The 23,910-nt window shown below is 41.2% G+C and overlaps 1 protein-coding gene across 1 annotated transcript; it reads right to left on the bottom strand.

The window, feature by feature from the left end:
• Window positions 1-92: 92 nt before the first annotated feature.
• Window positions 93-23,910, bottom strand: specc1la (sperm antigen with calponin homology and coiled-coil domains 1-like a). The gene is made up of 16 exons (XM_067602465.1): window positions 23,591-23,910; window positions 14,614-14,776; window positions 14,341-14,479; window positions 12,613-14,243; window positions 11,922-12,129; window positions 11,558-11,631; window positions 10,365-10,540; window positions 9,852-10,015; window positions 9,575-9,696; window positions 8,489-8,579; window positions 7,833-7,922; window positions 7,581-7,740; window positions 7,195-7,297; window positions 4,865-4,981; window positions 4,666-4,725; window positions 93-3,651 (listed from the first exon to the last, which is right to left on the bottom strand). The coding sequence occupies exons 2-16, from the start codon at window positions 14,737-14,739 to the stop codon at window positions 3,562-3,564; spliced, it is 3,351 nt and encodes a 1,116-aa protein (XP_067458566.1). The 5' UTR covers window positions 14,740-14,776; window positions 23,591-23,910; the 3' UTR covers window positions 93-3,561.

Here is a 23,910-nt window from a genome sequence, read left to right as displayed (position 1 = left end):
AGGGCTAAAAATGCATCCTTATAACCATTTCTGAGCCTCTAATGAAGCTGAAACCACTTGAGAAGACTGATGCAATGATGACAACAAACATGGCGGTTTCAATGGTCTTTTATAACTATTGCCAGTGAAATAAAGCAACATAAAACCAGACAGCATTTTTGTTTTTTTTACAACTTTATTATCATCATAGTGTGCACTTAATACTGTAGCTTAGTCCCTTTACACACGCGCGCGCACGCGCGCACGCGCGCACACACACACACACACACACACACACACACACACACACACACAAATACACATTTATTCATTCAGTTTTAACTTTGCCAAGGGACCATTTCTGCACTGCATGTAGTGTGATCAGGATTTTCTCTCAGGAAAAAAAATTCCACACCAAAAACAAAATGTGGCATGGATTGTAAAAAAAAATCTTGTTTTTGTAGGCAACATTGAAATCAAAAGACAAACTAAAGCAGGTTCAGTGGAATTCTCAGAGCTTTTTCAAGTAAAAAAAGAAAAATAAACATAGTGTGATGAAGTGGACCCAATAAGGACATAATGCACTGTTCACATTAGCTTTGCTCGCTGTGGTAAAGCCATACACTTAAAAAGGGCATTATACATAGTAAGCTCATGGTCCCAAACAATGTAACATGTCCCTCATGGCTGCATCATGTGGAGGTGGAATGTGCTTCCCAGCTCTTGCCAGCTGTCTGGTCTCTCCTCAGCACGCTGGGCTCAGTGTTCATCAATCACTCCACATCAGCACACACTCACACACACACGCTGGACCTCGTAAAGTCCCAGGATCACTAAAGCGCGATCAAAACACATTCCACTTCTAACTTTTCTGTAGCTCTCAGACGCTCCTGTCGGGAGCAATAAAACACACGGGCCAGCGGTGGAATCGAACAGAACACAATAAAACTGTTGGCTGATAATTGTCAGCATCATGGCAACGCATAACCCCCTTTAACAGAGAGCCAACGTTTTCAAATGTCATTAAATACCTCACTCACACTCTCATGTATACAAAAAAGAAACTGTCATCGTTGCAGGCTCTTGTGCGAACTTGAAATCACTGAATATCTAATGCAGCTGTACAGATTGTGGTGATGTGGCTCGGCACACAGCGCGATAGGATGTGCTTCTAAATCGGGGCGAACGTGATGTTTTCTGATGTTGCTTTTGATACCGGCTGGCAGCTTCATCTGATCCAAATCAAAACAGTGTGTAGTCACTTTCACCAGACACATGACAGGAATTCAACCTCCCAGCCTTCCAAATGGCCATTATTATTAGTGCTCTTCGAGAGAGACACGAACAAGAAGGAGCTTGTTATAGAAACTATTTCCACACTGAAACATGTGCTCTCTGAGGAAAGAAAACTGCTATTTTAAAAAGGTCACAGTTTCACTCGCAGAAGCTTCAGTTAAACCGTTAAGGCAGGAAATTAATGTGTGGAATACGAAAAAAAAGCTGATATCAGTGCAGCTACGTATGTGTAATAAATTCATATACACTTCAAACACACACATAAAGCAACGACCTCTCTACAATGATTGGAAACCATGCAAATAAATACAGTGAAACTGGTGTGCTGAGGCACAGTTAACACACTGGAGTCAGACAGCATTATAGTAACACCGCTGACTGAACTATGACTAATTAAATGTGCTACACAGTATCTCTAAAGTAATGGTTAGTCATAGAAGGAAGTTCAAAAACTACTACCTTTACACAGCATCAGTTATCACACTATAAAATAAGTCAATGACATGATGAATTCTCCAGTCACTTGTGCATGGTTTTAAAACATTTGTCAATATTTAAGGAATAGTTGAACATTTTGGGGAAAACTCTTATTTACTTTGTTGATGAGAGTTAGATGTGAAGATTGATACTGCTTTACCTGTACAATAAATATGAAGCTCGAGCCAACAGGCTATTACTAGTTTAGCTTAGCATAAAGACTGGAAACGGGGAAACAGCTAGCCTGGCTCTGCCTCTAAAGCTCAGAGATTAATAAGTACAGTTTTCTGTACAAAAACCAACGTGTAAATAAGACACGTTGGGAGCAGTTGCAACCAGCAGAGACGCAAGGAAGTCACTGCTCAATCTTCTCATCTAACTCTGCAAGAAAGTGAACAAGCATATTTCCCAAAATGCAGAACCATTCCTTTCACTGACATTGCGTTGACCTAGAAAAGTGTGTTGTCACCTTCAGTATGAATCTTTCTTTGCTGGTTTCCAAAAACTAGAGCACTTTTTCCCAACATGAAGTCCCTGGGTGAGAGACTATTTTTCTAATTAGACCCGCAGGCTGATAAAAGTTTAAGGCTCTCTGATGCAAGCAGAATTTATCTTGTCAGTCAAAACACATTTTTATCAAAAAACTACATTCTACTCACTCATATTTTGATTATGATGAACTGATGCTGTGTGCTGTATGTGCCTAATGAAAGACATCTAAGTGCAACATGGCAAATGCAAGCCTATAAAATGCAAACACACATTATACAGTTGTAAGTTTAGCATTAAACTCCATACACAAGTTATTATTAATCCTCTTTCATGGATCTATTGGTGAAAAACCATCATAAAGAGTGTGTTAGTGCTGCTTAACAAAATGTGTAGTAGTGTTGTACAACATAGCATATTTCTGTGCTTGAAAAGCAAACAGTCACTGATCAACAAATCAAAAGGCTCTGAAACATATTTGGCAACTCCTCTAATCTTCAGCTTCACAAACTGTAGTGAAAAGACACTGCCTGGTCTCCTGCATCAAAACCCACACAGGCACTTGATCCGTTAAAAGAGAGGCATCTGTATCGTACTGTAACGTCTGGAAGACTTGGTGCAAAAAAAGGCTGCGTCTGTCTGAACTCCATTCAAAAGAGAATTTTCAGGGTTGTTTCAGGGGAGATTCCAACATTACAGGCGTTTGGTTCGTTACTGCGCAGAAGCAGATATTTTCCAATTTTTTTTTTTACAATTAAACGAGAGGAAAAAAACTTTGTGACTTTTTATGAAAACGTCTCTTCTTGCAACGTAGCTCGCTGAAAGTCAGATTTGATGGAATTCCCCTTTAACAGACTACAACATCCTAGAAACTGGGCAAAGTGTGGAGGAATATTATTTGCAAGGAAAAGCCAGATAGAAGGCACTGAGACTTGGTTTCTTTTCCATTCTGCTGCTCCTTCAGACGTGTACTTGGTTCACCAGGCTTTCACTAGTTACTTCTCATAGCTTACTAGTGTAACAGCAGACATACAGGCGAGCCCTTGGACTACAACAATACACAAAGCGCTTCTCACACTGCACTGGGATGGATGGAGTAGCTGTGTGTGTGTCCAGTGAGATTCTGCTCTGTTTTTAGTGTTGCTAACTACTGAGGAAAGCGGCATCTGGGGCCGAAGTGTCTGACATGCAGCGTGCTTGGGTACTGCTGTGGTTTGGGGGGAGGTGTCAGTGAGGTATTACAGTTGAAAGGATGTTCAGGGGGGGGGGCTGTTGTGGCTCTGATTGTGCTGCAGGAGCAGGATGGGTGAGACGGTGAAGTCAGGTCTCAAAATACTTGTAGATGGCTGTGACGTAAGTCATGACACTCTGCCAGTCCGGCCTCTCTGTGTGCACCATCTCATTAATGTCCTGCAACAGAGAAAGAGATGTTAACACAGGAAATACTGTGAAGATTGAAGAACTGAAGATTTATGTCTCACAAAAAACAACATATTTTAGACAAAATTTTACCATTATTTCACTTCATTGAACAAGATCATTCTTTATCAATTAGGCGAGTGTATGTGGAAACAATTGAACCATAACAACTAAGCAAACTCCACTCATGAAGGCCACAAGATATGACTGAAAGTTCAGAGGGAAATCTAATAAGTGGTCCTTGAGCTAAGAATTTTTTTTGTCAAACTTCTATTTCCAGCATCTACAAAGACTCTTCAAGCTCACAAGTGAATCTTGTACACTTTCATATGAACCAGGCCAGATATCAATGCAGACTCAATGATTTTGAAAGCTGCACTATTCCATCAACTGAAAATATTCTTGATTATATACATTTATCCCAAAATTCTGGTATCTAGGGAAACTTTGCTGGGATTTAAAATAAAGTTCTGGGGATGTGAACACTGTTCTGTGCAGCATCAGTTTTTAATGACTGACACCGGCAGGTCAGTGAGGTTTATGAGGTTGAAAGCAGAAGCATAGACCTGCTGTGCAAATGCAGTACATGATGTGGTTCATCTTTGGTTAATGATTAGAATGAGCTATGTCAGTGGATGAATTTATTTACATTAAAAAACATAATTAAATCTATGTTTTTGTACATGAGCAGATGCACTGATATAAAAAATGTCTAATGCAATGCATGTATACAACTATCAAGTATTTCAGACTCACACAAGTCTGTTTGAGGTAAGAAGAGCTCCACTAAAAAATTGGAGAGAAATTCATTCTAGCAGTAAAAAGGTGTGTAGGGTGCAAGCAAAAACGTGAGTCAAACATTATTTCTTCAAGGGAAAAGAAAGACTGTGGTCAGGCTTTTCATGTCTGACCCACAGCTGGATCTCCACCGTATCCCTTCATTGCACTGTTTTTGTTTTTACTCGTACTAGGAAAAAAATCACTTCATATTGGTACAAAGCTTACCAAAGTGCATTTGATCCCAACACTCTCTGCAGCCTGGAAAGCTAAAGTGAAGTTTCTCCTCTGAAGAAAAGAACAGAGTCAAAATCACAAACAGTGAAACAGTACTGTCAGTTTCACAGTACTGTTAACAGTTCAGTCTGTTGGTTTTAACAGCCTGGTGGTTTAACATACGGTCTAACAACCTCTGATCTCTACTTGCCTTGTCTTGGCTGGTGAGTTCCTGGTAGGGGATGTGGGCAGGCAGGTAGGTGTGCAGCACAGCGCAGAACGCCAGGCCATCGTTCCAGCTGCTGCTGAAGTTAGTGATATCAATGTTCTGAAAAACAAAGCGACAAATCATTTACACTCGGATTTCATCCGACACAACGTTTACAATCCGGGATAAAAATCGATGGAAAACCAATTTTTGGGCCTGATCTGACATATCACAGGGTGCCACATTTTATATCAGGTCATGAATGTCACTGTCAGCCGCTGTACAGTTTTCAACACCACTTCCAACAACATTATGGTCACAATAAATTCATGGAACTATTTAAAATGATTTAGCCACGGAGAACTGCAGCTCAATCTGACGACAGTCCTGGAGTTTTATGTGAAGTCTCAACATTACTCATCCATATCGGATTTATCATCTACTCTACCATCAACTCTCATCTGACCTTTGAAATCAAACAAGCTACTGCACTTTACAGTCAAATCCATCATCAAACAGCCACTGAGGTTAAATGTAACTCGACGCTCAAATCTCAGAGAACTTTTGTCTTGATAGTACATCATATTTTGTCAGGCTGGTAACTTTTGTCTGGATAGCCCGCAATGCTTTTTGTCAGGTTGGTAACTCACAGGATGTGTTAAATGTTGCACACTTCCTGGGGAGGACTTCAGGTGCCACGGCAACCATAAGCTACATCAACTAAGAAAGGAGCAAACATCACTTCGATATGGCGTTTGACCCTTGTGATTTGTCATTTAAGTCGTTTCTAGGTCAATGCATAGACGTTCATCGGATCACTGCAAATGTTTAGACAGCAAATAAGGCCTGTAGGTGAAAAGCAGCACCGTGACAACATACATACTCAATAACAACACCATTACACTGAACTGGAACAGACACACCTCCATTTCATCTCGTGGAGCTTCAACAGATTGAAGCTCATCTTGACTCATCTGAACAGATTTGTTCTTAACACCTGTTTGACTTCAGAATTATAAGGCCTTCATCTGAATGACTTAAAATAAAAATAAACTGGATGCAAAATCAATACTCTGTTCACCATATCATCATCATGGGATGCCAGTTTACTGAGAGGTTTGAAATGTTTTGGGTTTTTTTTTTTTTTAGGTTTTATGGTGACAGCTTGTACAGTTCAGTAGTTGTTAAGCAGCTGCTGAAGGTGGTCTTTATGCCGCTGCACCTGACAGTGCAACACCACCTACAGTATCTCCCGTCCATTTCCCTGACTGTCCCGTCCTCTTGACTACCTTCCATGTAAGTCATTGATGTTTTAATCTAACTTAATCTAACATGTCAAGCCATCTTCTTTATTCCTGTCACAGTAAAGTGCATCTTCTTTATTCCTGTCACAGTAAAGTGCATCTTTTTTATTCCTGTCACAGTAAAGTGCTGCTCTAATGATGTGTCATTGGCAGCTGTAATAAAATTTCCTAATTATTTCAGGACAGATCCCCTAATACAACTAGGCTTACTGGCTTACTGGCTTACTGTTATGTTTTCGTGTGCTGGATTCTGACAGCAGGACTTGAAGCTCTGTGGTGTGAAATTCATGATATTCTTATTAAGGTGACATTTAGCCTCATGTGGTGTTGAGGCTAAGTGTGCTATTCATCAAGTCGAATCAAGCAATTTATGACAAGTGTGTGCAGTTAAGAGTGTTTTGTTGAATCAGACTTGTACAGAAAAACCTTACAATACAATTAGAGGTTTAGGATGAGAATATGAGAATATGAAAATATTGTGGCATGAGCTCCAGTGTCTTGCACAGAGAAAGTTCAGCAGACTGCCTTTAAGATAAATATTTTTGGTCACTGACCAGTCAAGAAAAAAATCAGATGTAATTAATAAAAAAAAAGGAAAAAAAGTCTACTTCATTTGCATGTTTTGCCCAATTTATTAATTTAAACTAAACACACAAATGTTACAAACATATTGTGCTAAATGAATAATTCTTTTCACAGAGCTGTGCAGTCTCTGTCTGTGCTGCTGACCGTTGTAGTGTTTTTTCCAGAGACTGTTTTCGTTACTTATCAGTGTCTTTAAAAAAAAAAAAAAAAGAAAAAAAAAAACATCAGCTCATTTTATCACTTTTAATGGGAACTGGTGACATGCCACAAAACACATTTGTATCGTCTCATCTGGACGCAAATCCAAGTCTTGCCAGTTCCAAAGGAACGAATGACTTTTTTCTTCTTTCTCATAGCCCTCTTCTATTTGAAATGATGATCTTTTGCTAATAGACACTTTGTATCATGTGGGATCAGATGAGCTGTGACAGCACCGTTACATACCTGATAACCCTCAGTCTTCTTCTGGCACCACTTTAGCAGAGCGTTTCTCTTGGAGCCTCCATACTCTCTGGCCAGTGCCGACAGCGGGTCCTTTCTCTCTTCTCTTTAACAGACATTAAGAAGAGACACGTAAGCAAACACTCTACCACAGTTTTAAAAGATTTACTATGTCATGAAGGCAAACAGATTATATAATAAGCTTGTTTGCGTGCCTCTGGTTGTATGCTTTGTCAGCAAACCAATCACAACTTGAGTTGAAGAGGTGATGTCATATGGGCAATTGACAGATTAAAATCACTGATGAGAATGAAAACAGAGTTGTGTGAGCACGTTGGCTGCGTTAAAGGCACAACATACAGGTGAGTAAGTACTCTAAAAGGTGGTACCTTAGGCGGCTGCGTGCTGTAGGGGTGATGGAGGCGGTGGGGGATGAGGAGGACAAGGAGAGCGGAGAGGAGGCAGCACTCATAGCCATCAGGGAGGATGATGAAGCCCCGTCTTGAGCAGACATGTCCCTCTTTATCTCCTCGCTGCTCCGGCGGGACACTGCTCAGGAAATGGGAGATTAATAAAGTCTGATTTTTGGGAAACCAAACTGGTGATTGAGTTCGTTTTCAGAAATTAAATTCATCTCTAACCTGATATTGTCTTGGTCGAATCCATGTTGGAGACCCTCTGGAGGGCTGAAGGGGGACGGCTGGCCGAGCCTCCCCTGAGAAGGTGCTCAGCTGTGAATATATAACAGAATGTACATCACACACACAGCATTAGTGTTTCTATAAGAGACTTCCTCTGAAATGAGATGTAACAGGGTCAATAAAAAGCCACATTCCAGTCCCTGGGAGTTCAGGGAATACTGACGAGTGGGGCCGACTCACTCCGAAAGAAAACAATAAATCAGAGGAAAATAAACCGAGCATCGGAGGCTACAGCCAAGTATGCACGTTCACATGAAACACTTGAACTCATTACTGGTGAGAGTCAACTGAGAGAAACTCTGCAGCAAGTCATGGCTCAATTTGTTCCTCTTATCATCCACTCAAGTGTTTTGATAAACGTACAGTAAACCTGCTAACTCCCAACGCAAGGCCCCTGGGAGACAACTGTCCCTTTATTTCTCATGAGAGAGGAAACCATCCTTTCCCAGTAATTGCTGTGATCATTTATTGAGACGGAGGGGGAGAACCCCTGTCCCTTTACATATTTATGCCTCAATTTCTGAGAGCAGCAGTTCTGAAATCAAGAAAATTATTTATAAAGTGTATTTAAATGGTCACTGTGACTGCTGCCTCACCTGGCATGGTGATGTCTGTGTAGCTTGGCCTCTTGTCACTCAGGGAGGAGAGCGGCTTGGCTGCTGACATGGATCCACTTATGGAGTGTCTCTGAAACAGCAAAAAAGAGCAACTTTCTGCATTACAGATCCTGTGAGCAAAACGTCTTTGTTAACAAGGATATGATATAAAATTTATAAATAGCAATAATGGGGGAAAAATTAGTATTTTTTAACCTTATGACTACAAATTATATTTTCAGAAAAAAGGAGGGAAGCCGATGAATGAAGAAATATGAGAACATTTCAGGTAATGAAATGTGCACAAATACACTCAATAGCATGAAGAACAGGGAAATGTTGAATGCCAAATGTTCAATCCTCCCGTTCAGTAGTGTAAGGATCCTATTATTGTTTTGTATTCAAGTTTTTATGTTATGAAATATTTCTCATTTCTCTATATTTCTAGACATGTGAGCATAAATCTCCTGATGCTGCCTGCTGCCTACTCAAGAGTAGGTGCTGATTCAAGGCTTTTTCCTGCCTTCTTTATTGCCTCTCACCAGTTTACCATCAACAAGGTTTGGAAATGATAAGAGAGACCTTCAGATTTAGAGCTCTAAAGAGGCAGAATGTGTGGCTGATAACGTGTTTTTATGCTGTGTATAATTATTACGGATGAATTTTAACCAAAGTGCAACAGCCAGGTGTTCACATGAGAATGAGTAGACTGTAGACAACTGTGACAAAGAGTTTATGCTATTAACTGACACCCCTCGCTCCACAACAAATGACAATCATGAGCAGAGATTACTTTGTTTTGCTCTTGGACACTTTGACAGGATGTCTCGTAACTGATGGATACATACTGACAGATGTTGAATCTGATATATTCTGGTTACAGATGTTGAAATTGTGTTCTTGCACAACTTTCTTCACTACAAAGTGTGAGGAACAGAAGGGCAACAGGGGAAAAGAGCACATTTCAGCAACATACTTGCCATTTGCTTAATATATTCTACAAATCCTGACACACACCACATGTCCTTAACTTACTTGGCCACCCTGCCTGTTCAGTTAAGTCTTACAAAGCCTCTACTCCTGTACCTGTATAGGTGAAACAGCAGCTGCTGGGGGCGTCTTCATGGGACTGGGGCTGAGGGGGGTGCGTGGTAGTGGGGCAGCCGAGGCTGTTGGAGGCGCCACAGAGGCACCGTTGGTAGGTGGACCTAATTCAAGAGTAAGAAGGGAACAGTTAGTCACATACAGCTCAGTTAAACCTGTTGCTGATGTAATGAATTACTTCAGGAGCTTTGTCTATAAAAAAAAAACTATGTATATAAGAGAGAAAAGCAAAGCATTGTTTACTGTCATTGTGACGTACCTTGTGAGGCACTGTCAAAGCTCTTGATGAGTGTTTTGACGGTGGGCGAGGGCTCTGAGGAGGTGGAGGATCGCCGGCTGAGACCCATCCCCTGTCTGAGAGCAGCCAGATCTCTCTCCACTGCATTCATGTAGTTATACACTCTGCCTCTCTCCTCCTCCTGCCTGGGAAACATACAGTAATCTACTCAGTATGTGCAGTATACTCAGAGCTACTACTCCAGCTCACTTAGTAATATGATAATATTCCACAGTACGGTTCAAGAATATTCAGAAATTCATATCATGTAGTATTGACAATTATGGTAAAATAGCAGTCATAGATGCATTATTCATCATTTTCTCATTTGGTCTGTGGTGGCAATTTTTCAGCCGTGAGATTCGTCAAAGATGAATGAACACAAACTTTGCTACTGCCAATTAGAACCAAATAAGCATTTTGTTTAGAAATATGAGACAGGCGATGTCAGCATGAACGCTGGAGCTCTTCCAAATGTCTCTCTGAGGGTCTTACTTGCGGCTCTTGACCTCATCCAGCTCCTTGCTCAGCTTCTCGTTCTTCTCCTGGGCTTCCTGCAGCCGGCGCCGCAGGTCTCCAATCTCCTCCTGCGCTTCCGACTTGATGTCATTAGCAATGACAACAGCTGTCTGCAGATCAGCCTGGAACTGACGCCACTCCATCGACTCCTCCTGCACACGGGCACCACATACACACACACACACACACACACACACACACACACACACACACACACACACACACACACACAATGAGACAACAACTGAGTTAGGCTAAATGATCATCATTAGATCACTTAAGCACTATTAAAGATTTTTTGTCGTCTCAAGGGCAGCGGAAAAAGCTGTAAACACAACATGACATATTGTCACCATATAAAGTTGATATGGTGAACGTGAAACAGTGCAAAATTAGCATTCATTTGGAGTTGTGTTTCTGTAAACTCAATATTCACTCTTTTTGTAGCTCTGTTTTTGGACTCCACCAACTCCTGAGCAAAGCATCCGTCTCTTTAGCTGCTAAACTTCTCACTCGACCTGCGTTCAGCGTCTCTGTCTACAAAGGTAGCCGTCTGTCAGCTGCAGCTTCTGGGGAGCTGAGAGGACAGCGGCCGAACAAACCGCCTTCACCAGGATGACTGACGGCAGAAATTTACTGAACCAAACTAGTTTGAATGTCGGCTCCACAGGAAGAAATCAACATTGTTTGTATTTATTGATTCATTGATACAGTTAGTAAGTTGAAAACACATATACAGCAGGATATTTGTGTGATTTAACAGCTGCCTGCTCAGATTATGCTTCACTAAACGCAACAGAAACAGACCCCGAGCGTAAAAAACGCAGGGGCCCTCCATGAGACTGTCTGAGATTCAGTGTGGATTGATACAATTAATAAAATGGAAGCGTATCTGGTTCTACTTTTGCTAGATCACAACACAGAAAGGCATCCGCAAATCTGTTGTTTACCAGTTGATGGGCATGACAGAGCATAAAACCAGCCAGCATGTTATCTGTCCAGGGTTGTAAAATCCTGATAGTAATATAAACCACTGTGAAGTAAGACAGTCTCCAACTGGACTACCTGGATTGTATTTGAAGCATCAAGTCCACACAAATGCAACCTCTTGTGTTCTTTTTTTTTTTTTTTCTTAAGCAGGGCAGTTTGCTGTCTGAACACCTACTTACTCTCAGTCTGCGGTGTAGAATCTTAATCTCTCTCTCCATGTCGTGCTTCTGGTCCTGCAGCTTCTTCACAGAGTCTGAGATAGCAAGTAGATACATGTTACTGATAATAATGTCACCGTGCATGCAGGCACCATGCCATCTTACCCACGCAAGTTTCAAGATTGCCAGTTAGAGGAAGTTTGGCAGGAGATTAAACTTTTGAGGTATAGAACATGTTAAACTCTTGATCAAACCAGTGAAGAACATGTTGGTTTTGGTTTCAAACAATGGGCTCTCTAAATAATCACTAATTCCTTGCTTGAGTACACATTCGGGTGCATAAACCTATTAGCCAGGCTACAAAGTGTGTATCCAGTCCGCTTACTCTCGAGGTCTGTGATGATGAGGTTGTCATGCAGTTTAAGGGCTCGGTGCTGCTCCACTTCATCCTCCAGCTCAAAGATGGTTTCCTTCATGTCAACGATCTCCGTCTCCTTTTCCTGCAGCTCCACACGCTGCTTCTCCAGTGCGCACTCCTGCTTGGCCATCTGCTGCCGCACCTGTTCCTGGAAGTCTCTGTATTCCCCGTCCAGCTGCACACACAGGAAGAGGGGCATCCTTCATTTCATTATTAACAGGCCATGATGTAATTAGCTGACTAATGTGCAACAAAGCTTCAGCAGTGTCATATTGGAATTAATAGAAATGTATTACGTAAAGTGTGTGTGTCTATAATACACATGTAAACAGTTATTCACAGTGTCTGGCAATGCTGGCGAGTTAGGAACTAGGAGAATGTAAGTAGACTCTGGAGAACAGAAACTAAAATTCTAGTTCAATTTTGGCTTTTTTTATTATTATTTCTTTCACAGATACAAACTTCATGAATACCGCTCAGAGAGCCTATCACTGATCTGCAGCTACTCAGGAATATATACGAGGCTGATTGTATATGTTTAAAAGTCCTTGAGCTTTAGGATTGACACTTCAATTTAACATCTTATGACTTCAAGAAATAAGTGCCCCACACACTGTTCTCTCTCTAAGTCTAACCCTAACGTCCAGCTGTTACTAACCTTACTGAAAGTCTCCTGCAGCCGGGTGAGTTCGCTGCAGGCTTGTTCCAGCTCCTTCTGCATCTTCGCAGCTTTGGCCTCAGCCTCCTCTTTCCCAAGCCGTGCACTTTCCAACAGCTGGCAGATGTCATTTTTGTCCCCTGCAGTGTGAAGAGAGTACAGCTCAGCGACCCTCTGCCTCTCCTGGTCCAGCTGGCCCCTGCAGCGGCTCAGCTCCGCCTGGTCACTGCTCACCGCCGCCTTATACTCCTCAAGCGCAGCTGCCATGGCCACCCGATCCTGTCTCTCTGATTCCAGGATACGCTCCATTTGATGGTTCCTCTCCTTCAGTGCTCCGATCATCTCCTGGGCCTCTGCGTTGTCCTGTTCCGCCATCTTCAGCGTGTTTGACAGGTGCTGTTGCACCCCCAGCAGCTGCTCCCTCTCAAAGCGGGCGTTATCTGCCAGGTCTGCGTAGCGCTGCTCCAGCTCCATGTAGCGCCCACTCTTGATGTCCTCCTCTAGCACATACGATATATGATGCTCATCCAGCAAAGAGCGCAGGTACTCGATCTGTCGGCCGTAGAGCTCCAGCTTGTCGCTCTGCTGGCACAGAGAGTCCATGAGGATGACCTTCTCCTCGCCAAGCCGCTCGTTCTCTCCGTTCAGCTCCTGCGTGATTTGCTGCAGGTCAGCCAGCTCCTGCAGTGTGGCCTGGAGCTCCTCAGCGGTGCTGTGCTGGTTCTCTTCCATCTGATGAATGCGCTCTGTAAGACAGGCCACTGACACCTCGCTGGCGTTGCCACTGCTGCCCCTCCGTGAGCGCTCTCTGCTGGGAGCGCACTCTGACTCGGATGATGAGGAGGCTCCAGAGGGGGCGTCCAGGGCGTCATCGCTGGAGGTGACAGCCTGGTAAACCTCGCTGGATTCGCTGTCGAGGTTGTCCGCTGAGCCTCCATGCTGGTGTCCTGTGAGTAGATCCTCCAAGGAGCCGGGGGCGGAGCCTTCCACTGAGGAGGTCAGCGTACCTGTGCCTCCACCATCACTCTGCCCGCTGCCTGCTGCCAGGTCTGGACTCAGGGAGGCGTAGTTGAACAGCTTGTCCGAGGCATCCAGCCTCTGCTCCAGAGAGAAGCCCAGCGCGTTGAGCCGGTCTTTCAGCATACGGTTCTCACTCTTCAGCAGGTTGAGCTCCTCTCTGATGGCCTGGTTCTGCTCTTGTAAGAGGAGCAGAGTGGACTCCACATCAGCTGCTGTGATGGCTGAAACCTGCGGCTTCTCTTCCTCCCCAGCTTCTTCCTGCGGTGGCTCGTCTTTCCCTCCCAAGCCCAGCTGGGCCCGCATGTCTCTCAGCTCGCTGCGCAGGTGAAGTATCTCCACATCTTTGCTCTTAGCCAAACCCAACAGGTCTTTAACTTTGGCCTCCAGAGCTACCTTATCACTGATCTGGCCATCTGATTTAGACTTGCTCATACGACCCTCGGACTCTGCCAGGATCTGGCTACGAGAGCGCTTCCCTGAGGCAACATCTCCCGCTACAGTCCCTGAAACCAACTGCTTCTTATTGGCTGATGTCCTGGATGTTCGCAGACGGTCTCGTGAAGAATTTGGCTCCTTTGAAGTCGAGGATGTCGTACGCTTGGTTGAAATACCTTATAAAGAGAAGAGAAAAGCAATCCTTACATTTCTAGAAAAACGACGATCACAAAAGATAAGATTAATAACCAGGCGTAGCATCTTTAGGAATACCTGATGTTGTCTTTGGCTTGCTGTCTAGGGTGCTAGCATTAGTCCCAATAGAGGCAGTCCTCTTGGTTTTGGTGACCGCATTACTTGATGCAGGATTCCCTCCGGCCATGGCTGCTAAAAGATCATCATTACTTTTCACCTGAAAGCACAAACATTAAAAGCATTTACTTACAAAAAAAAAAAAAAACAGATTCAAGCTTTGCTGCCACACAAAAACAAGACTTAAAAATCAGTTGCACATCACATGAGTCTTCCACGTCACATAAGTCTTACCTTAGACAGAGGCGCGGTGCTGTTGGTCTTGGCTGCAGGCTTTCCAATGCCAGCGCTAGCCGTGGCTTCTGCCTTCACCCGATCTCCACTCACCTTACTCACCGCTGGCCGGACCGACTTCTTCATACTGAGCTCTCTGATGCCGATGCATTTACAGCTCAATCTGTGCACAAAAGAAGGGAGGGAGAAAGGTAATGTATGTCAGCCCGCAGAGTGATAGCTCCAGTTTTCCATGGAAGAGGAATTCTTTCCACAGAGGCGATTCCCTAAACAGCAGAAAACACTGCGAGCACATTAAATAGCTGAGCACTTGTAGAGAACTTGAAGCATTTCTTCCCTCTGTCCGTCTCTATGATCTGACATTTATTCTAGATCCTTGGTGTTTGAGAACAACTTTTGCTCCTGATCTCTACCAGGATTTGTTAAAAAGGTTTAAAAATGTCCATTGATACATTTACATCATGACACATCTCAATTATTTCATCTTGATGGATTTGGTAGTTGTTAAAGCAGCTGTAGAAGAAAACTTCTGATATAGGAATGTAGAGTAAACACTGAAATAGAGGCTTCCAAGTGCTGACCAAAACCTCCACTAGATGGCCAGTCAGAGTATCCTCACAGCTCTGGGAGTTTCACTTGCCTGAAGCAACAATGACACTGACAGAGATTTAGTTTAATCTATGTGGGTGGTTGCTTCTGTCGGTATATATTTATCTGTGAGAAAAGAATGTGGTCTTAGCACAGGCAAAGATGGGCAAAAAAGGACTTTTTCCAAGGTCGTGAAGAAGCAGAGCCAAAATAGGGAACAAGATTCCTTCACAGATCAAAGAGAAAGCTTAAACCAGCACAACTGTCCATCATATTTCTGTGTGGCAAAAATGTGAGTCTGTTAGTCTGTCACTGGGCAACCAGTGTAATGCGCTGCATTTCATCTTTCACTGCCAGGAAATCATCTAGCGCCATGTTTGTGCAAGATGAACTCCAAACCAGCTCACATCAGCATTGCTATGTTTAAAACCAGAAAAGATTCCTAATAATAATTTAATAGGGGCAAATTCTTGACTATACTTTGATTGGTTGCATTTCAGAATATGTGTTGCATTGATGATACATGTGAAGCACCTATGTCTAAGTTGGAGTTATCCGTTGCAATAATTTCTACAATAATCGGTATTCATTTGGCAGTGGTGTAACAAAATAACAAAACCTTGTACAAAATCACAAGAGGTTTCAGTATTATTCACAGGTTGTGTCCGGGTCTAAGAAGAACCTGACTTGATGCCACGATAGCAAAAGGAAATGATTTGGGACACAGCTGGAGACAAAGAGTAAGTACTTTAGCACAGACTTGGATGTCTTTGCACAAGGGCTCTTCAAGGAAAAAGTGAGCTGAAGTGAGTTATTGTACACAGGAAACTCCTCTACAATCAATCTGTGAGTCAGCGAGTGGTCGGTTGTTTTCCTGAGAGGTTTGTTGTTTTAATATGGAAATAAAAATAATCAAATATCAGCAGCAAATCAGGCTTTAAATAGAGCGCTGTGAGAAGCCGAGCAATTTACTGAAGAACAAACAGCTTCAATCTTGGCTAAATACACAGAAATGAATCAGTGTTTAATCTTTTTTTGATCTGCACACAACAGCTCACATCTGAGCAACATATTCTCCACGTTCTGTCTTCCACAGGATCCAAAACAACCTGCTACCAAACCACAACTGCGTTTTACTCAAAAACAAATACTTTTCTAATAGATTTCAGCTGTGTTTCCTACGCACAGGTGTTACGTCAAATCTGTCATCCTGCACAAAATCTTCCACTTTGAGCTCAGAGTCTTCAGAGGGACTGCTACCAAGATGATCTTTATTTGGTTTATTATTTCTGTCGGGTTGACCTTGACCTCCAGTGACGTCGTAGATGCTTACATGTGTTTAGCTACACCTTATTCACATGAGCAAACCACGCAAACACACAGTTCTATGGAGAGTTAAGTGGAGTTTGATTGGACTTACAGATAAAAACATGTATTTATCTTATAAGTTGCATAACATGAAATCTTTACTCTAAACAACGCTTACAGAAAATGACAGTTTAACTTCTCACAGCCACAAAATACATGTCACATACCATCAGACCATGCACAGCTGTGTGTGGGTTTACAAGGGGCTGCATGCAAACAAAAGAAACAATCCCCACTGCCTCATGTGGAGGAAACAGCAAATAATGTGTGAGAATCTGCTGCTCTGTGGCTCTTGTGGGGCAGAGGTAAATTTAATTCACTGACACAGACCAACAGTATGCTGCAGGACTGAAGTTACAACACATGTGCTGCTTTTATGTCATGGCCATACTCTGAGAACATGTACTGTACCAAGACGTACAGTACTGTGACGACAGGTCATCTTAAACTATTTACACACTGAAGCTATAAATAATTGTCTGGCTTTTGTTGTCTTTCAGTCTGCCGTGGTCGGTTATACAATCCTGCTATGAATGTTTGTTTTTGTCAAATACAAATCTTTTTGGGGCACAAAGAATCAAAGTAAACTCAAAATATAATGACTATATAATCACCAAGCAAGTAACTCCCCGGGTGATGATGAAAAGTCTTTGTCAGGAAATTAATCAGCAACTATTTTGAAAATCAATCAATCATTTAAGGAGATTTCAAAGCAAAAATGACAATCATGCCCTTGTTCCATTACTGCTTTCATTTGTCTGATTGTACAGTATAACAAACAGAATATACTTCAGTTTTAAACTGTTGGTTAGACAGAACAAAACATCTGAAGATGTCGTTTTGGGCATTAGGAAATTGTAATAAGCACTTTTCTGTAATTCCTGACATTTTATAGACCAAACAACTCACTGATAAATAGAGAAATTAATCAGCAGATAATGAAAAGAATCATTAGTTACATACAAGTGAAACTGAATGTTACAAACTTCAGGGATAAAACACGCATGCTGGTGCTTTAATTGGCTTATTTTTATAACTGTGTGGGGCTGCAACTAATGATAATTTTCATTACAGATTATTATACAGTCAGTTACTTTAATTAATTGACAAAAAAAGAATGGGAGCTCCAATGTCTTTAGGGTTAAGACGCCGACTTGAACCTCAACACCCACGTTCAAATTCAACCAAGGATGTTACAGCTTTCTCCCACATTTCCTGTCCTCCTCTATCGTTTGTTACAATTTCTTCAAATCGCTTGTTTTTTCAGACAGTCTACACCTCAAAGACATTCAGTTTACTATTATATAAAACAGAAGCAAATCCTCACACTAGACAAGCTGAAACAGGAAAAAGTTTGTATTAATCCATTATTAAAATAGTTGCAGATAAAGTTCCTTTTGATAGACTAACAGATAAACTAATCATTCAGTTCTGATACCTTGTCTTTAACATTATAGTTTAAAAACTTTGTTTATATTATTCCTCAACCTCATCTTACTTTACTGTATAGGTTGGTGTTTGTATATGCACGCATGTATCCATAACACGTATGTTTAAACTGTGCAGGGCGTTTTCCTGAAGTACTGACATGTGCGCTCAACAACTAGCCAGTTTTTTGAATAGCTGAATGTGTGTCAAAGCAGATGTCTGAAACAGAGAGCTGCTAGCTAGAGCGCAGCAGCTTTTCATTGGGTCTGAATAGGCATGGGAGTGCAGGCTGGGGACCAACAGTGCTGCTAAATGGGGCAGAGTCAGCGTCGGCCTTTTCTTTCTCTCTCCCACTCTGCAAAACACAGTACGCACTTCCTCTTGTAGTCTACACTATGTGCTGCAAAAAGGTTCATTCATTCAAGCAAGGAGCGTTAATATTTACACCATAAATTCATATACATGTACATATCTCATATCTCTCACTGGGTTTGTTTTGGAAATGTACTGTGAGGAGTTTCATCTTCTAAACTAAATTAGACCACATCTTTGATGAATCAGACTGTATCAATACAATGTTGTTTCTGTTCTGTGATATTAAAAAAAAAAAAACTTTCCTGATGACTCCACATCATTGGGTTTATCATGTCATCATGATATATTTGTGTTTATAGAAATAATACGTAGAAAAAATCTTTAGTAAACAGAACAGAAATTAAGGACAAAGTCCATCAGGTTCATCTGACACTGGCAGACACCGATTCAGTGCCAACTGCATAAATCTACTGAGGAGGGAGAATAATTGTTGGGCTACTATTCTGAATCTACAAAGTATTACTGACCACAAGTGAATGTAATAATTTGGCCCATAGGTAACAAGTAAGGTAGAGGGTTGTCGACAGAATTATTAACTTGTAGAAGACATGACAACACTGTGTAACTTCGCCATAAAGTGGTTCTGTGCTGCAGTAAGTAATCTGGTTTATAGAAGCCAGCAACGCTTGTCCTGATTCAATAGAGCTGCAGTGTTTGATTTCAGTGTTCACAAATGCAGCGGATGTAATCCAAGACTGACCGAAGGAACAAGAGCGCGTACTGTTCCTTTACACACAGCTGAACAAAAGCACGAGCCGGAAGACGAAGAAGAAACAGCAGAGTTAAGCCTGGGGGAGAAGAGTGTTGGGGGTGGTAGTGGTCTAAGAACTCATAAATACCCTTTCCCTGCTCTCCTTCCTTATTCATGCTTTAACTGTGGGGAGGCACTTCCTTGCCATAACATCAGCTTCCTGTGGTGGCGTCTCCAGTAAAAAAAAAAAAAAAAAAAAAAAAAAAAAAAAAAAAGTCACAAGGGTGACTGTGTGTACAAGGACAGACAGGCACCAGTCTGCCTGAGACAGAGCAGACTCTGTTGAACCTTGAATTTCATTTGCCAAAATATGCCCCAATGTTAATACACAAGCCCAGAACACAATCAGTCAAGTCTTCTTTTATGATGTACAAATGACAGCCACCAGTTTCACTACTGTAATGCCAAATATGCTGATAAAGAACTGAAGTAAACTGAACATTTTTTGAATACTGGACAGGAGGAATACATGAAGGATGGTTCACAATTTTTCCAGCGTGTCTTAACTACAGTCAGGTGTCCATATGAACACTGAAAGAGGTTTTTCTTGCTGTAATCATTCCTCCTGTTCATACTGACTATTAAAAGATCTCCTTCAAATGTTTCAATGTAAGTGATGGGGGCCAAAATCCACAGTGTGTCCACACAGTTATTTAGTACAAAAATGCATTTAAAAGTTGATGTGAAGTTTGTTTGAGTCTTCGGCAGTCTGTGTTAGTCATATCAAGTGGATATCTGCCACATTTACAGTCTTTTTAGCATCAAATTACCTCTTTGTGTTTCCTCAAACAGTGTTTCCTTGTTGAGCTGTGGTGGAAGTATAGTAACAAAAAGAAGGACTTTGGCACTAAAAGGCTGTAATGTTGAAAGATATCAACTTGATTTGACTCATTTGGACGACTGAAGCTTCATATTAGCTTCAGATAAACTTTTAAATACATTTTTGCACAGAATGAGGACTGTGGATTTTGGCCCCCATCACTTACATTGTAAGTACATTATGAAGGGATCTTCTAACAGCCTGTATGAACAGCATACAAACAGCAGCAAAGTTTCCAAGAGTGGAGAGTTTACCCCCTAAAATATTTTTCTAAAAGGCAAAGTGATGATCAGGCAAGGCCAAGTAGGAATAGCTCATAAGTCATATCTCCTGGACACCGATTTAAAGAGTGGGCTGTGAAATGTTGCTCTTTCCAAGCTATTCCAGGAAACTTGGAAAACATCTGTGGTCACCTCTGCTTAAGAAATGAAGCTTTTAAATGAGCAGTGTTAGAGAGAGAGATTGAAGATTTAGTAAGACATACACAGAAACTGCTGCTCTGCTATTGTATTCATTTTGGACCAGCCAAAAGGCTCGTAGACGCTGCAACTAGTGATGTGTCGGTCACAAACGAGTTGGCTCCATGAGCTGGCTCGTGTAAGTGAATGATGGGAACCGGCTCCCTTCTGAGAGCTGATTTCTTATTTTCTTTCTTTTTTTGTAAATTAGGATGATACAAGACAGAATAATAGGATAATTTTTTTCACCAAACTGCTTGGCCACATGCACTCCACACAATGACTGAATACTGTGCTGATGTGTGTGTGCGTGGGGAATCCTCCCAATGCTCCTGATGGCCAGTCCAGGTCTGACATTAAAAGCCAAGCATGGTGACAGGACAGGTAATAACAGAGAGAAGAAACCGGATCAGCCCCTCTAAGCTGAGGCAATAAGTCTTTCTTAATGCCAATCTGCCCTAAAGACAGCAGGCCTCATTCACTAATATGTGCGCAGAAATGTTCTCACTTTGCGCACAAAATAAGTGAACATGCAAAATCACAGTCGGATTCATGACAAGTGCCCACCAGCCAATTTTGTTCTTACCACTATGTGTATGTAAGTCAATCAGAATCATCCTAAATTGACAGGCACGTTCCCGCTATCAGTAATTATAAGTAATTATAAGTCAATAATATATAGTAATCATACTACCATGCTCCCATTTCTCTTACATTCAGGATGATGATTTATGGATTACAAAGTTTTAGCTATTACTTAATAATTAAATTGTGTATTATTAGCAATTTTACACTTTTACATGTTGTATATTTTATAATTTATGATTTGAGCATACACGTGGTCTAAGGCAGTTTTAAATTTGTTCGCAGAGTAAGAACAAATTCAGGTAAGCACATGTTGATGAATCCCAGATTTGTGTTTAGAACATTCGTACACACAGTCTAAGTACAGATTTATGCGTACGCACTGCTTGTGAATGAGGCCCAATGTTACAATGATTCACTGTTAATAGATACAACTAAAACTGTTGGATGCTGCTGTTTATCACTTTGCAACTGATTTTTTATTTGCTATATGTCACACTATGCTCCGTTTTGAGTGTGATTTGATTGGAAGGGTTTGTGTTAAGGACAGTTCAATATAAATAAAATGTTTAATACACGTGTATAATAGTGTTTGATGTTTTTACATTATTTAAGGTTTTTTTTTTTACCAAATATAATGTAAAATTATGGTATTCTGGAAATTATATGGTTTAGTATAATTACATTGAATAATTTAAGTGATATATGTGCACATATACCAATCATAGGTCAAAACATTGCTGAATTTGACTGAATTGTAAAAGCCAGAAGTGGTAGTATATGAAGAACTGTTTGAGAGCCGAAAGAGTCGGTGTTACACCGCATTTAGTGACCGATCAGATTCGTCATCATTTAAAATCCTACTTAAGTAAAAGTATAGAGGTATTACCAGCTAAATTTACTAAAAAATACTTAAGTAAAAGTCCTAATTTTGCAGAAAATCAGGCACAAAATTTGTACTTTTACTTTAGTACTTAAAGTAAGATTTTAAAAGCAGGATTTTTACTTGTAATTAAGTATTTTTACATTGTGCTATTGATAGCTTACTTAAGTAAAGAGTGCTTCTTCCAACACTGCAGGTCACAGCATCTGACGGGTCACCAAATACGGTGTAACAGCAGCTCTTATGGCTGAGCTGAGCCAAATGATCTGGCTCTCAATAAAAACAAGAGGAATTCCCATCACTAGCTGCAACATCAGCCCACTGTTGACTCTCCTCAATGGGCAAACCTACATTGTTCTCGGATACACCTACAATAGTAGCATCACGGCTAACGTTACCACCAACAGTGTGTCATTCAAATACACGAACAGATACTTCACCGACGAAAACCTTCAGGTAACGACAACTAACCCGCTCTATGGAGCATTTAAACGTCAGTACTACCATGTGAAAGACCAAATAGCAACTTAAAACCATGCAGATACCCGAGCTAGCTCGTTAACTGTAAGGTCAAGCACGCAGCAATTTCACTTCCTGTTTGGCCGTATGCTTTCAAAACAAAAGAGCACACCCTTCAATAACTTTTTAACCAAACTAAATAAATATAAGAAAACTCCAGAGGCCGAGAGTTTGAGCCCAGTAGATCACACACAAACCATAAAATATGGTATACTGCAGATATTTATACTGCTGAAAAGATATTAAAGCTTACAAACAGGACTGTACAATGTAAATAGCTCCAAGATCAGCCATAATTATTTTAAAATGTTTATAGGCAGTCTATAGTCATGGTGTGCTGCGTACTGGAGCCAAACCAACAACAATAAAATGTTTGTTTCAAAACCCCTGGCATAAGTGACAAGATACGTTTTAGTGATGTTGTCACAATTAGAGCTGGGCAATGTGGACAAAATCAAATATCACAATATTTTTGACCCAGTAGCTTGATATTGATATTGCAACAATATTGTAGTGATGACTACTGGTACTTTGACTGAAGTATTTACACAATGCGAGTTTCGATAAATTATCATCAGTAATGTGGATATAATTATTATGTGGGTAAAGGCAATAGAAAAGCTGGAACAGTCTTCACTTTACTGTAATACAGCCTTTCAAACCAGGAGAAGACAACACTTATGCCATATCACAATATTATGATATTCAACCTCTAAGATGATATCTGGTTTCATATCACAGTGTTGATACAGTTAATAGTGATATATTGCCCAGCCCTAGTCACAAAGACATTTCATGTTGCATTTAAAGGTAAATTGCCTTGAATTGAAACAGCAGTGTTTGGAAATAACTACTGAAATAGTTTCACTAACAAACATCAACGTGTAATTGACACCTCCACATGAGGTCTTATTTTGACAAGGTTCACACTACAGATCCCGGTGAATGTTTCTAACTCGACATCTGCACTAAAATCTGTTTACATGATTAAAACTATAGTTCTAGTGCTATTAAAATAAACAAGATGCACAACGTGAGTCTGTGTAGTTACCGTAACAATAGAGTTGCTTCGTGTGCTCAGTTTCAGTCATTAAATAGACCTCAGCTGTCAGTAAACTGTGGCAAAGCTAAGGTTGCTATCATTAAGCTAACGATGTTAGCATAGCCGGCAAAAAGGCAGTAAGCTGGGAAAGCATTCATACCTCCTAATTTTTCAGTGTGACGGATTCTTAAATGTCCGATGAATGTTCATTTGTGGCCGCAGATGGATGGTTAATCCCACAACTGGAGACAGCAGCGGGCAGCATCGGTCTGGGATGTCAGCTCCTTTCTGCTGCCCCCTCCTCTGGTTGCATCACCTCAGCATCACCCTCAGCACAGGGGGGACAGTTGATCTCCTTCTTCTTCTTCTTTGATGTTTAACGGCATTTGGCATCCATATTGTCACATTACTGCCATCTTCTGGAGTAAATTAACTCCTACAGTGTCCTGACTGTTGCACTTTTCCTATTGGTAAATGCTA

The sequence above is a fragment of the Thunnus thynnus genome, chromosome 2 (genome assembly GCF_963924715.1).
Source record: "Thunnus thynnus chromosome 2, fThuThy2.1, whole genome shotgun sequence".
In the NCBI taxonomy this organism is placed as follows: domain Eukaryota; kingdom Metazoa; phylum Chordata; class Actinopteri; order Scombriformes; family Scombridae; genus Thunnus; species Thunnus thynnus.
This window is presented reverse-complemented; position numbering and strand designations above follow the sequence as displayed.

Bases quoted from the DNA above. Each gene is read 5' to 3' on its own strand.
- specc1la (XM_067602465.1), bottom strand. From the start codon at position 14,739: ATGAAGAAGTCGGTCCGGCCAGCGGTGAGTAAGGTGAGTGGAGATCGG. The intron at 12,130-12,612 runs GTTAGTAACAGC...CTGTGTGTGCAG, and splicing joins TGCAGGAGACTTTCAGTAAG to CTGGACGGGGAATACAGAGA. The intron at 9,697-9,851 runs GTACGTCACAAT...CTCTTGAATTAG, and splicing joins CTTTGACAGTGCCTCACAAG to GTCCACCTACCAACGGTGCC.